The 15,530-nt window shown below is 39.5% G+C and overlaps 1 protein-coding gene and 1 long non-coding RNA gene across 4 annotated transcripts in view; one reads left to right on the top strand and one right to left on the bottom strand.

The window, feature by feature from the left end:
* Window positions 1–7,320, bottom strand: part of LOC114492624 (neuroendocrine protein 7B2) — a 94,139-nt gene extending 86,819 nt beyond the window's left edge. The window contains exons 1-3 of one of the 3 annotated variants that reach the window (XM_036031409.1): window positions 6,471–7,284; window positions 3,308–3,378; window positions 1,546–1,642 (exon numbers count right to left, since the gene is read on the bottom strand). In XM_036031409.1, the coding sequence (XP_035887302.1) occupies window positions 1,546–1,642; window positions 3,308–3,378; window positions 6,471–6,599 (297 nt within the window). In that variant the 5' untranslated portion in view covers window positions 6,600–7,284. Of the gene's footprint in view, window positions 1–1,545; window positions 1,643–3,307; window positions 3,379–6,470 lie in introns of all 3 variants that reach the window. The other 2 variants (XM_028507042.1, XM_036031386.1) reach the window with 2 other exon arrangements.
* Window positions 7,321–7,604: 284 nt separating this feature from the next.
* On the top strand, window positions 7,605–10,164 carry LOC118501787. Its single transcript, XR_004904446.1, has 2 exons — window positions 7,605–8,704; window positions 9,770–10,164. It is a non-coding gene; the product is annotated as an uncharacterized LOC118501787 (long non-coding RNA).
* Window positions 10,165–15,530: the final 5,366 nt, after the last annotated feature.

Here is a 15,530-nt window from a genome sequence, read left to right on the forward strand (position 1 = left end):
GCCACCACATACAGCATCACAACCCAGCAACTGGGTTGCCCAGTCCTGGTGAACACCTAAGGTTCTGCCCCTTTGCGTAACTGGTACAACCAAATTAAAAAAAAAAATGGCTCAAACGCAAGTACAAATCAAGGCCCCAGAGCAAATACTTTTAAGCGACCAAGAGATAGCCAACCGATCATATGCACAGTTCAAAGCACTGGTGATCAGAATGCTCACAGAATTGGTTGAATTTGGTCGCAAATTAGATGACAATATGAAGTCTACACTAAGTGAAATGAAGGAAAAGCACAGGGAACCAATAGTGATGGGAAGAAAACTGAGACTCAAATCAATGGAGTGGACCAGAAGGAAGAAAGAAACATCCAAACAGGAAAGAATGAAGAAACAAGAATTCAAAAAAATGAGAAGAGGCTTAGGAACCTCCAGGACATCTTTAAATGTTCTAACATCCGAATTATAAGGGTACCAGAAGGGGAAAAGGAAGAGCAACAAGTGGAAAAGTTATTTGAACAAATAATAAAGGAGAACTTCCCCAATATGGCAAAGGAAATAGACTTCCAGGAAGTCCAGGAAGCTCAGAGAGTCCCAAACAAGTTGGACCTAAGGAGAAACACACCAAGGCACATCATAACTACATTAGCCAAGATTATAATGAAGGAGAGAATCCTAGAAGCAGCAAGAGATAAGGGGACAGTCACCTACAAAGGAGTTCCCATCAGACTGTCAGCTGATTTCTCAGAAGAGACCTTATAGGCAAGAAGGGGCTGGAAAGAAGTATTCCAAGTCATGAAAGGCAAGGACCTACATCCAAGATTGCTCTATCCAGCAAAGCTTTCATTTAGAATGGAAAGGCAGATAAAGTGCTTCTCAGATAAGGTCAAGTTAAAGGAGTTCATCATCACCAAGCCCTTATTTTATGAAATGTTAAAGGGACTTATCTAAGAAAAAAGAAGATAAAAAAATATGTATGGTAAAATGACAGCAAATTCACAATTATTAACAACCACACCTAAAACAAAAACAAACTAAGCAAACAACTAGAACAGGAACAGAACCACAGAAATGGAGATCACATGGAGGGTTAGCAACAGGAGAGTGTGAGGAGGAAAGAGGGGGAAAAGGTATGGAGAATAAGTAGCATAGATGGTAGGTAGAAAATAGACAGGGGGAGGGCGAGAATAGTATGGGAAATGTAGAAGCTAAAGAACTTATGACACATGGACATGAACTAAAGGCGGGGAATGTGGGTGGAAGAGGGTGTGCAGGGTGGAGGGGAACGAAGGGGGGGAAATGGGACAACTCTAATAGCATAATCAATAAAATATATTTTAAAAATGTCTTTGTGAATTCTATCTCAATAAAACTAGAAAAAAACATATAAATGATCTCTCTTTTGGAAAAAAAGTTCTTTTGCCATTAGAAAAGCTATTTTCAAGTTCAATTTCTGTCAATAATTCATGTAATACTTCTAAATAGTTCATTTGTACAAACCAAACCAAAAAGTAGTACAAAAGAAAAATTACAGTTCAAGGATATGCTTACCTTTAGAGCTTTTAGACGAGGAACAGATCCTGATTTCCTAAAAAGCCCTTCTGTATGAATATGCTCTTCTAAAGATGTGCAAGCATCAACAAGAAAACTAAAAGAAAGAAATCTTCTCAGGTGGCCAGGTACACGTCTTTCTAAGTCCTACTATTCTGCCAAAGTACATGGGCAGACCAGGCACTACACCTCTTTCAGAAGCTCTGAGGTCACAAATCTCTTTAATCAGTGATATCTTGCTCCCTCAGTTCATCTCTAGGACCCACCTAATTACCCACGACAACTTCAGTGAACCCACTCAGTCCTACATCCTTCCCAATCCTCCATTTTTCTGCTTCCACTAGAGCACAGAATTTGTCTTTTGCACTGTCTCTACTACTCCACTTCGTCATACCCCAGCCTCTACTGCACCCTCTCCAATCAGACTCTCAAACCTATTACTCCAACAAAACAGCACCTGTCAGAGTCACCCATGGCTTCTGCCTTGCCAAATCCATGGTCAATTCATTATCTTCATCTTCCTTGTCCTACCAGCATTTGACACACTTCTTCTGGCTTTCCTGCTGACTCTCTGACGGCTTATTCTCAAACTTCTTTTCTGGATCCTCTTTTTCTGCCTGTCCTCTACATTCTAGGATGACCCAGAGCTGGATCTAAGGCCTTCTTTTCTTCATTCTCTCTCCATGTGTGATCTTACACAGCATACACAGCTTCAAGTATCTACCATCTACATTTGCCCAAAAATAAGGCAAGGCTTTTTTTCCCCGTCACTCCAACATTACCTCTTAGAGAAGTCATATATATCCCAGTTCTTATAATCCTTTTCATATTTAAAGGTGTGTGCTCAATTTTTATATTGAACAATTTTTAACAATCAATGTTAGCTTTAGATGCTTAGTTAACAGCTGGTATCATCAAATTAGAATGGATGTCAGCTGTAAGCAACTGATAAAGTTGCATTGGCACCCAGTGGCTGAAAGCAGGAAAAGAAATTACAACAAAGATGCAGTAATTATTACTAAGAATATGACTTTCTAATTCTAAATGTTGAAAATCATAAATAAACCTTTTATAGATTATTTAAAAAGCAAAATAGTAAGTGGTTGTTTTACTAAGATTGTGAATGTACACTTACAGGCTGAGGAAAAATGGTTCTAAGGCAGCAAGATGTTTAATAAAAAACCTAATTTAATCGGAATACACTATCCAGAATAAACCCTACTTTGGACAAAGGAAAAAAATAATTAGACAGAGTTAAAATAGTTTCTTAATATGCATTTAAACTATTTTCTTAAGATATAAATTTCCCAGGTAATTTCTGATACAGTTAGTTCAAGATTATTTATAAATAGTAAGCAACATAGAAAGGCCCAAGTTTTATGTAATTTATATTCATAAATACCCTCACATCTCAGCATAATATTCCTTTATCCAACTGTTCTTAAACACACAAAAATATCAATACTGTAGCTGAATTGGTAAATCAGCATATTACTGAGTATAATCAAAATTGTGGGAGAAAAATGGTATAGAAGTGAAAACTCTAATTTGATAGAACAAAAATAATTTGCTTTCTAGCACTCATTCATTATTAAACCTTAAAATTCAATCCTAGGAATGAGTACAAATTAAAAAGTTAAAATACGTAAAAGCTTAAATTTTTTTTTACTATTGAGAAATGAAATCATTTGCTAGTTTAAAACAAATGTGTGAGTCAAATACCACTTTGAAATACTTATTATTCATGTCAAACTTTATTTACCTTGGAATGTGTCCATATTCTGGTACAAGAGAATGGGGCAATGCATTAAAAGGTACTCCAAATATTTTACCCTAAAACGACAAATTTAGTTCTTCTATATTAAACAAATATTAAGCATAATATAAGTTTTCTTAAACACTAGGCAAATTTAAAAACCTCGGGTGGGGGAAGATAGCAGAAATGAACTATCAGTCAAGACAACAAAAGCGATTATTTTAAGCACCTTTGGTGAAAAGTAACTATACTATGCTAGGTACTGAGAGTACAGTGATGGTAAAAGCAAAATCACTGCCCTCCAGGGATGTGGTAAGCTCCATCAGTTTTCAATGCCACAATAGAAAAATCAATCCAGTCAGTGCTTAGTCAGGAAATTCTTAAACAGAATTTGTCCCAAAACGCTAACATTTCCCTCAAAGTACTACCTGTTCCTTCAGCGACCTTATAAACACTGACCTTATATCTTACTTTTGTCACCTTACAAATACTAATTTGAACAAAAGGCTAAGTCAATTGCTAGGGTACTTTGTAAAATTACAGTTGATCTTTTCCACACTCCATGGAAAAATGCTATTCAAACTATGTTCTGAGATACCCAAGGCAGGGATTCTGCAAACATTTAATTCAAATTTCATTTAGCTACTTTGAAAATCATCTTAAACAGTCACATTGAAATGTATTACTCAATTATTCACATTGTAATACACTGAAGATCCTCAGAGTAAACTTGTATATGTTAGGTAACTTGCATGCTTTTATACACCTTGTCACTGTTTGTGCAGGCATTCAAACTTAAAAATGTGTCACTGATTAAGAAGGTTGTAGCTTTTCACTAAACTGAAATAATTAAAGCCTGTATATGTCTACTTATACAAAATTAAATAAGTGGGTATACCTAATGTTACAAATGTTAATTTAGCTTAAATGCATCTGCTCTCCAAGAATGATCCTGAAGCACTTATGTTTTAAGAGCATCTTACTTAACCTTATATTTACAATAAGAAACCATTCAGCATTGTCAATGATTCAACAAGACTAACAAAATCTCACTAGTCCCTTTTCAAGCATCTGGCTCTATTTAACTGACAAATATAGAAAAGACAGTGCAGTACAGAGCTAAGAGAGCAAGCTCCTAGAGGCAGGACTGCCAGATTTTAAGTCCTGGCTCTTCCACTTATCATGTGACCTTGACCAAAGTATCCTTCTCTATGCCTCAGCATCCTAACATAGGTCATCCTAAATCATAGTTATATAAAGAATTAAAAGATGTAAAACATTTTTATCAGTGTCTGACACAGAGTAAGCATTCAAAGAACATTTGCTGCTGTTACGATTACCATTTCAAGGTGAACTTCTTAAAAAAAATGTTAGTTTGGGCAATACTTCTTTTGGGTAAATCAAAATTTTTTTGATACTATGAAAGCAAATAAAATGCAAAAATAAACCAGATGCTGAAGCTGACTCTAAGTCTACAAATGTCATATGTAAGTAGAATTCGGGTGGTTTTTTTTCCCTTAAGTCTCATTATTCTAATACTTGGCTTCAAAAGTAACAGCTAAATTTAATCTCATAAAATAAAGAATATGCTTTTTTAAATTTTATATATTGGAATATCATTTATAATACCATCGTTAAAAGATTTCTAGTACTTTTCTTAAAATGCTCAAAACTATGATTAGCCAACCAATACCAAAGAACTAAAGAAATCTAGTTTTCAAACAATTACCTGTCTTGTTAGATTCCATTGATATAATACTACAGTCCTCTGAATTTCTTTATCAGAATACGTTATTAGTGTTTCTAGCATGACTACTGGGATGCAGATCATTTATTAGCATCAGTTTAAGTGGCATGTCACAGGCATTGTGCTAATCCTATGTACAGATCTTAACGTTTTCTAAACAACCCGAGAAGAGATACCATCATTCGCACTTTCTAGAGTGGGAATCTGAAGCTTAGGAAAATTGAACAAGAAGTCCAAGATCACACAGCTAGTGGGGGTAACAACAGGATGCAAAGTCAGGTCTACCAAAATCTACAGACAAGCATCAGTTTTTCTTAAGTTTTTCTTAAAAAAAATCCTTATACATATTCTTTCATATACTTACAGAACCAACAATATTTGATATCTTGGAAAGCCAGTTTTACAACCAGAAAAAATTGTTTCTTTTTAAATATAAACAAATATGTTGCCATTAAGTTGCAAACAACAAAAATAATTCCTCCAGAATTTATTTATAAGAGGTATACAAATTATATTTGCTATTTTCTTTTCCAGGTACTTACTATCTTTCAGAAAATAAACACTATTTAAGAGTTAGTTTTATTAGTTTTCAGCACTAACTACTTAGGAAGCACCATATAATTAGGCAAATAAGTTTAAAATAAAATGCCTTATATTCTATTTATGTTTCTTAATGAGATTCTTGATGATGCAATAGAGAAAAATCTCATTCAAAATGAGATTTTGACCCCCTTGACCTACCTTGACCACCCAAAATCAGCAGCTTTTTAATCATTCCCCTCTGGCTTCTTATTTAAAAAAAAATAGCTTTGTCTCAAAATATTATATAGTCAAGTTGTAACGTTGTTATTTTTTTTCAAACTGGTGAATACAGAGGTATTATCTGAAGCCTATTCCTAATGTTCTATCACACCACCTGATTCATTTAGAAAATGTACTGGTCCCCCTTGTGGCCCCTCCTCAAATCGTACTCTTCAACAGTGGTGCACTGTTTGTCTCCCTTCTCAAGTGCTACTTGTTCAAAATACAGTAAACTGGCAATATCTGGAAATATTTTTAATTGTCACAACTGGGAGGTGCTACTGGCATCTAGTGGATAGAAGTCAGAGATGCTGCTAAACAACCTACAGTGCACAGGACAGCTATATATGCCACACACACACCCGCCCCCCATTATCTAGCTCAAAATGTCAAGCTGCTGAGACAGAAAAATCCTGCAACTTTCTATCGATGACCAAAAATCCCTGTTAAAAAAGAAGTCCCTCTTTAAATTTCAGCAGTTGGTCATTCGTATTGAATTAGACATACTTAACCACATTCTCTTTTGGATCCACGTAGAATGACCGTTTTGGCATGCCCTGGTAATGATAGTACAGGAGGTGTTCTTTTTTTTCCCTAACCTAAATATTCCCCAGAACTTACCACTATTTCCGTGGCTGCTGTTTCTTTCCTCTTGTGATTGCACTGCCCGCGGCCACCTTTGACCTTGATGCCATAGACAGCCCGAAGGTGCTGCAACAAGGCCAACCTCACCAGCCTCTTATTCCACATTGCGGATACGTCACCCACTGTCCGAGGCAGGATCTGAGCCCTGAACCTCGTTCGCCACCAAATCTTCCAATTTCCGAACACTCTCCGGTTTGCGCTCAGCTCCGCTGCGCTGCGGTCTCCTCTGGTGTAGTTTCGGCCCCGGAACCCAGCCACTTCCACTTCTTTTTCCTCTATCTGCTTCCACCAACCGTCTTCCCTCAACCCTTTGATCCAGCCACACCTCCCCTTTCCTTCACTTACACGGACCTTCTTTCAACGACTTACACAGCAGACCTTCCTTATCCTTTCGGCCACGCCTGTCACCAGCTTCTCCCGCTTCCAAAGAGCCCCTTTCATGCAAACCTAACTTTGCCCTCGTCTCTCTCCGAAGTGTACAGATGACTCTTCTCGCCTCTCCTGTCCCGGCAGGGTCAACTGAGTGTGCTCGTCTCTGTCCCCACACCCCCAGCCCCAGCCCAGCCGCCGGACCAGCCGGCTGCCTTGGCGTCTCTTCCAGTCCCGGTCCCCGCCCGGGCTGGTGACCACCGTCACCCCGTTTCACAGGCTGCTCCTCCCCTCCCCCATTAGCCTGCATGCGGCCCTCGGCCGGCACATCCCGGTGCACTCACTGAAGCCAAAAAGCTGTCCTCATGCCTCCGCCCCCACTGCCTCTGCAGACAACCGGAGCCCAGCTGGCTGTCTCACCCTCAGTTCTAGCCCAGGCTCAAATGGCCGCGCCAAACAGCGTTCCACTCTGATTGGCCCGCTCTTCTTTTCAAAATCAGGCCCTCGGAGGGTGGCCAAAAGGTGCCTGTCTAGCGAGGTGCGGGAGAAGGGTGTGGCGGGCAAAATTTTATAAAAAACATGAAAAGAAATGTGAGTTCCACGTGCTCCGTCATAGCCATATTTTTAGAGGAAAATACTTTATAGAGGGTACTTTAATACACTTGGCCTGCGCCTGAGACAATATATTCGGGGAAATGTGATAGACACCTCATTATAATTTTTTGCCCCGAGCAATGTTGAAGCTGAAGGCCTCCTTTAAGAGAAACCGCTTCTACGGAATCCGAGTTGGATCCAGTTGGGTCAGGATTCGCAAAGTCTAATAGTAGCAACCTTAAACTAGGGGCCTTGGTGGAAATTTCGGATACGGAAGCTGTTTCATTTCTGGAGGACTGATGGTGGCCTTCAAATCTTAGCGCATAGGTAGTTAAATATAGCGAAGAAAACACTATGAGAATAGAGTGAGGGAAGAACCGGAGGCGGCAAGTACGGAAGCTCCATTCGGTGGGATTTGGAGTTTGGAGACTGGGGGGAGGAACCAGGCTCGAGGGCCATGCATTGCTGAAACCGTGGTTATCTCTTTAACGAACGGGACGGCACACACGCGGCTCTTGTCCCCTCATCCCCGCAGCTTTTCCATTCTTAGACGTCAGCGGGCGATCGCATCGGGGTGTTCTCTATTTTCTGGGATGTAATTATTTTAGGTCCCCTGTTGAGGGATCTATTTGCACGCCTTACCTGTCCTCCTCTAGGTCTAAGTCCCTTTAGAAGGCTGGAGCCAGGTTCATATTTACTTCCCACAAAGTGTAGCCCAGAAATAAAGTTCTTAAATGCTTTTTGAATGAATGAATGAATGAGGAATCCCTAGTAACGAGAAAAGCTTTCAGTTACCACCCATACAAATAGGGTAAACAAACAAACAATACCCCTTGAGAATGAAAACTCGAAGACTAGATTTGGGGAGAGTAAGCAGGGAAACCTATATACCAACATGGCTACGTGCACGGACTCCAGATCCCTAGTTCCGAAGGGCGTTAAAAAGCAAATACCTCATCAGATAAATGGGGGTTTATACCAGTTTCTTTGCCTCAGATCCTCTAGGGGCCTTTAATACATCGTTGCGCGTTGGGACTTACCAGTAAGAGGAGGGAGTTAGGCTACCCTTCCTAGTGTTTCCTGAATTATTTTTTCGTGTCATTATTTCAGATCACTTGGTTGGTGTTTGATGAATGAGCTTTGCTGCTCGCTGCACTGTGTTCACGTAACTCATTGGGAACACCCTCCAGGACTGCTGTTCTCATATTCGGTGGCCCTTCTTACTCCACATTCACACTGTCTCCGAGGTTTGGTCAAACTTTTCTGTGGTCCTAAGAAATCTGGACACGGTTGTAGACCATATGTATTTTTTTTTTCATTAGCTGGAGGAAATAGAGTGGCTATGAGGAAAGTAATAGTTTGAAATCAGCAAAGGTCTTTGAAAAATGCACAGCCCATCAGTCTAAAATGTCACTGGCAATTCTTGCTTGACCCATGAAGTAAGCAGGTAAGGACAGAGGTTTATGCCACTCTAATGAGGGTAGCATGTTGTTTGAATTCTCCAAAAAGCATGTGCCCAGACATGATTAGATGTGCAAGAGCTTTATTGGGGGAAATGCTTGTGAAAGGATAAACGGGAGGAAGCAGGAGTAGGCAGAAAGAATCTTTAGATCTTAGCAGGTCTGATACCTGTGAACAGGGAGAAGGAAGGAAGGAAGATGGATAGGAATAAGCTCAACTACAGCACAGTTCTAAGAAATTTTGGCCGGACTGATGGGGAATTCCTTACTTAAAGTCACGTGTTGGAAGAATCTTGTCTCCTACAGGAATGGGCCAGCACTAGGAATCCACAGTCATTGGCTGGGAACAGCTCATGGTGCAAATGCCTTGGTGGATCCAGAGGGCCAGCATCTGGGGGTGTCAGTCAGCTATGCTCTTTGCAGCAGGAAATCTGAGTGGTAAATTTTTATGGACATGAGGGGGAATGATGTAAAATGACCAGGGTATGAATTTCAGCTTTACCACTTAATTATGGGAAGTTATCTAACTTTTTAAAAAATTGATTTTAGAGAGGAAGGTAGAGAGAAACATCAATTTGCCTTTCCACTTATTTATGTATTCATTGGTTGCTTCTTGTATGTGCCCTGACCAGGGATCGAACCCACAACCTTGGCATATGGGGATGACACTCTAATCAACTGAGCTATCCAGTCAGGGCCCAAAGTTGTCTAACTTAATACTTCATCCATAAAATGGAAATTATTAAAGTATCCACCTCAAAGAGTTGTTAGGAGAATAACATGACATGAAATTCTGAGCATTTTGCCCAGAACATTGAAGATTTCAAAATGTTAACTATGTTATTATTACAGGTACTTGTAACTGGTACAAAGTCAAAAGTCTCAGCCTTGAGGGAATTCTGACAGCTGGATAAAATGCTGAAAGGTGGAAGAAAGTCTTTACCCATGTATCATACTGTGTGTGTAGAACAAAGTACCATACTACACTCCAGGATCTTTGGTATATGATCCTTCTTCCTGTTCTTCAAAACAAAGTTATTCTCCTCAATTTCACTTCCAAACACTTAATAAAAGGGAAAAGGACAGCATCCACGTTTCCCTGCTACATTGACATGGTTGCTCTGGGGACCACCCCCACCTTTGCAAGTATCCCTTGAAGAGTTTAGTGTGTTTGTCTACTCTGTGTGCCTGCGGTGGACATCAATACTGCTATAAACAGAGGAGAGTTCCTGGCTCAGTGAAGCAAATTAGAGAATATTGAAAAGGTCATGGCAGTAAAGTATATCACTATAATCCACAGAATGTATGAAGCTTTAAAATATTAATGCCTTGCCGTTTGATGAGAATTTACAAAGGATGAGAAAAATGAACTACCTCAGTGTATTTTTATGGCTAAAATTAAAAGAGGGGTGGATACACCTAACCCCCGCTAGCAATCTTAAATTCATTGAATTACCTTCTGTGTTCATAGAATTCTGTCTCTATGGAACTCAGTGTGCTGGGGAGCTGTGAATGCTTTGGAACGTTCCCTGAAGACAAAAGGAGAGAGAATAGGTGGGCAATAATAGAACCAGTTGGTGAGATGTCTTCACACATGAGACCAGGCTAACAGCCGAGTGAGTGTTGATGGTTTCTCCAGGATGTGGGGAACTTGACCCCCTGGATCTATGATGTTGATTGGCCCAAATGCATGACTTGTCCTTTCATGGATCATGCAGCAGGGACAGCTCTACACAGATTCTGCTCCTCTGCACCACACGGAGCAGAAGTGATTGTTAACTAAAGACAGTGGCTTTGCAGCTCATGAAAAGAGTAGAAAGAAACATGAAACTATGTGGATATCTTACATCCAGAAGAGTCCTTGATACCTACAGGAATTCTGAGTGAAGCAGTCATGAGCTTGATTTGGAACTATTTCTAGGGAATACTCTATGAAAAATTACCTAGGAAAGAATTTACTTATATAATCTCATAATGAAAATTACAAGTGGTATTACTGTCTAACCTTCTTCAAAACTTAAATTACTCTGCCATCTGAGTAGCTTCATCAAGGGAAGAGGCAGGGGAAAGCCGCACTTATTGTATACGGCGAGCCTAGTGTTAGGGTGGTTGGTGGTTAGGGTAGGATGGCTAGGAAAGAATTTGCAAAGAGAAGAAAAGGTTTTACTTTACTTTCCCAAGACAGGGAGAGGGCTGGGTGTGCAGATAGGCACCAGCATTGAGGGATAGGGTATTTGAGCCTTTATTGGCTAATAATTGGGTTAAAGTCGATGAGGGAGTTGCTACTGTGTGGCCTCTGGGCTGCTGGGGTGTTTTAACACCAGGCTTCAGTTTGTTCCAGTGTCATCTTCTGCCTGTGGCTGCAAGGAGCAGTTAGTGCTGTTCTTGCTTTCCCATAGTTTCCGGTCCCGGGGACATAAACTCAGAAGAGTGAAATGGCCATCATGTTCAACAAGGTCATATGTCTGCTCGGCAAATGGTACCACATAGCAAATGGAACTGACTTCATCTTTTCACCAAGCACTAATCCCCACAGCAGTCCCAGGAAGTGGGTATTATCCCTATTTTACAGATGAGAAAACGGAGGCTCAAAAAGGTTAAGAAAATTGTACAAGATCCTAAGCTAGCAAATGGCTGGACTGAGATTCCAATCTGGATCTGCCTGGCTCCAAAATCCAAGCTCGCTCTAAACCACACAATGCTAATGGTGACACTTTTCCTGTGGAGGAACACTGATGACCTTGAAAACAGCCTCTATCCAAAAGCCGCCCCTTTTTTACTTGGGTGGTAATTGAAAACCTTTCTGTCTAAAATGTCTTGCTCATTAATATCTGTAACTTCCTGTGAGGAGCAGGTTGCTTTGGCTTTAGTTCTGATTTTCTTTCAAAATATAAATTATTCTGAGCAATGAGACACTGTGAATAACTGTTTCCAGCACTTCATTTCTTAAGGGGGGCCTCAATAGCCTTAGACATGGGTCACCTGGGAAACAGAAGTTATAGAAAAATTGGCAGACAGTGGAGTTGGATGTGCCCAGTCAGTTAAGTCTATATCAGGACTTAGCTGAAACCGAACACAGTGATCCTTTTTGCTTTTTTTTTTAAGGAAAAATAAGTTTAATGTTTTACACTGTGCACACCTATACCATGATATTGCTGTGAGAAATAAATGAGATATACATACACAAGAATGCTTTGTGATGAAAATGGATTAATAGAAACAAGGTGTGGTTTGGTACTATTTCAATTTGTAAATGAGTTTAGTTTTTATGCCTAAATCACCCTTTCTATTCCTTGTGGCTCTATTTCCTTGACCATGCATCAAACATAGGTGGGGCAAAAAATAATTGGACTGCAAATAAAATAAAAAATTAAGAAAAGCTATCTTAGAATTTACCAGCAGAGGGGAGTAAAGGAACACAGAACGTCTTTCAGTTTCGGATAATTTTTGTGACTAAATAGGGCAGCAAAATCCTCAAATCCATGCTTTTTAAAATTAGCCAAGGAATCCACATGAGAACATTACATTTTGTGAACAGCTCAGTCTGTAATGGAGGCAAATGAATGGATCTGTAGGTCACAGAGGCATTGACTTGATCAGAAGTTACAGGAGATGAGAATGAGCTACCTCAGTGTATTTTCATGGTAAGTTTGCCAAGCGTGAAGTTTTATTTTCCAAGTTTCTTTAAACAATAATGGAGTCAATTTTACGATACTAAATATTTTTTCTTAATTTTTCATGACTATTTCTTTTTTTCATTTTTAACACTTTTATTATACTACATTATCACCACATCACTGAAAGAGTTAATTACATGCATAATTAGGTTACTTTTTTTTTATTGTTGTTCAATGTCTCCATTTTCCCCCCTCTACCCCCTTGCCCCACCCATCCCCACCTCCCACCCTTGATCATACCCTCCTTTGGCTTTGTCCATGAGCCCTTTAAACATGTTCCTTGACGACCCTTCCCCTCTTTTCTCCCACTATCCCTCTTCCCCTTCCCCTCTGGTAGTGTCAGTTTGTTCTTTATTTCAATGTCTCTGGTTATATTTTGCTTGCTTGTTTCTTTTGTTGATTAGGTTCCACTTATAGGTGAGATCATATGGAATTTGTCTTTCTCCACTTGGCTTATTTCACTTAGCATAATGCTTTCCAGATCATTTCTTAATATTCACTTAGAATGACATTCCAGTGAAATGAATTTTCAAAGGCAGCTCTCTGTGTATGTCGCTGTGAATGGAAGTTTGACTTTTACAAACTGTATCTCGGACATGTCATCTCTATTTATATCGATGTAACACACATCCAAACCGCAGAGAATTTTTATGAGTTTATCTGAGCCAAACTGACAACATATGCCAGGAAATAAGATCTCAAATGCTCTTGAGAATAATAGTTTTACAGCTTCTTTTATGCATCTGTATTTAAGGAGGGAATATATGGAAAATTGGAGAAAGTAAGGTGGGATAGTTAGCAAGATTATGTGCTTTCTTCAGGGTTGTGCCTTTGAGTGGTATTATTCTGACATCTCAAAGGTGAGCTAACCTCAATGCAGAAGAGTAAAGGACAGGGCTTACTTTAATACCTTTCACTAAAGAAGTTATATGTCTGGGGCAGGCATGACTACCCACCATGACCTACCCAGTTAAGAATTTGTGATTTATTACAACACCTTTTTTTGGTTCACATTTAGATGAAGGGTATATGTGGCAACATAATATGATGCTGGCTTGAAATGTACCAGCTATACACACACCTTTGAGAATCCAGTTATTTACCTCTAGATAGATGGTAGTTAACATTCCAAAACTTCTTTTTCTAGACCTTCAAGGAAGGAGACCTGACAAATTAGAATATATGAACCCTTACCTAGAAGGAAAGTACCAAAGCAATCATGGTCAACAACCTCAAATATATATTGAGGGATTCCTGAAGTAGACATTAGAGACACAAAGATGTTTTTGTAAAGATTCTATTTATTTATTTCTAGAGAGAGGGGAAGGGAGAGAGAAAGAGGGGAAGGGAGAGAGAAAAAGAGAGGGAAAAATCAATGTGTGGTTGCTTCTCACACCCCCAGCTGGGGACCTGGCATGCAACCCAGTCATGTACCCTGACTGGGAATCAAACTGGTGACTGTTTTGCAGGCTGGCACTCAATCCCCTGAACCACATCAGCCAGGGTGAGACACAAAGATATTGAAGAAGACGCCATTGCCTTGAGAAAGAACAATGTAGTTGAGGAGACAAATGAGAGTGTATTTTGCAACAAGATATCTCATAGGACAGACAGTCTATTACTAAAAGATTAGAATTCCAATATCTACTCAAAGTATTATTCACTAAGTTTCTCCCTCACATTCATTCAATTCATAGTTTACATAATGTAAATAAAGTTAAAAGATAAAGTGAGCCCTGGCCAGTGTGGCTCAGTTGGTTGGCACATCATCCCATGACCCAAAAGAGGTTCAGTTCCTGGTCAGGGCACATGCCTAGGTTGCAGTTTTGATCCCCAGTTGGGCATGTGTACGAGAGACAACCAATCACTGTTTCTCTCTTGTATCAATGTTCCTTTCCCCATCTCTCTCCCTCCCTTCCTTTCTCTCTTAAAAAAAAGGAAAAAAAAAGGAAAAAGTGTCCTCAGGTGAAGATAAAATAAATAAATAAAATAAGTAGCACCTAGCTTTTAAAAAAAGATTAAACTTTATTAAAAATTTTAAGATCAGAAGAACCTACACACCCCTACGTTCATAGTAGCATTATTTAAAATATCCAAGGGCTGGAAACAGCCTAAGTGCCCATCAGTAAATAAGTGGATTAAAAACTGTGGTACATTTACACAATGAAATACTACACAGTAGGAAGAAAGAAGGCACCCCTACCCTTCAGGACAGCATGGATGGAACTGGAGAGTAGTATGCTAAGTGAAATAAGCCAGATGGCGAGAGACAAATGCCATATGATCTCACCTATAAGAAGAACTTAATGAAGAAAACAAACAAGTGAGCAAAACAGAACCAGAAGCATGGAAACAAGGAACTGACTGACAGTGACCAGAGGGGAGAGGGGTAAGGGAGGAAAGAAGGAAGGGTATAGTCAAGGAACATGTATAAAGGACCCATAGACAGGAATGACAGTGTGGGGATGATGGTAGGGACCAGGACAGGGGAGCGTCATTGCGGGGAAAATTAGGACAACTGTTACAGAACAACAACAAAATAAAATAAATTAAGTACATTTGTAATGTATCTGTGTACTGGGTAGCAAAGTAAAATCTTATTGTGCAAAAAAATTTAAAAACTAGTGCTTTACATTATAATAAAAATAAAAATAATTAGCTGGAAAAAAAAAACTATAATTGAGTAAAAATGGATTCCTAATGAGTGGTGCCAAGCCGGAAGTAGTTAGGAGCACTCCACTGACAGGAGCTGGGGAGACTTCTACAGAGAAAAGGCAGAAGCAAAGCAAGGAAATTATTGATTGGCCACAGTTTAAAGTGTAGTTGGCTGTTTGTGATTAGTTGTCCTTAGGTTTTGATTTTATAATCTTGAAGCATTGACGAGCTTAGATTTTTGTTTGCTTACTTAGGCTGTGAAGGCATTAGAACCACCTCAG

The sequence above is a fragment of the Phyllostomus discolor genome, chromosome 1, assembly GCF_004126475.2.
Source record: "Phyllostomus discolor isolate MPI-MPIP mPhyDis1 chromosome 1, mPhyDis1.pri.v3, whole genome shotgun sequence".
In the NCBI taxonomy this organism is placed as follows: Eukaryota; Metazoa; Chordata; class Mammalia; order Chiroptera; family Phyllostomidae; genus Phyllostomus; species Phyllostomus discolor.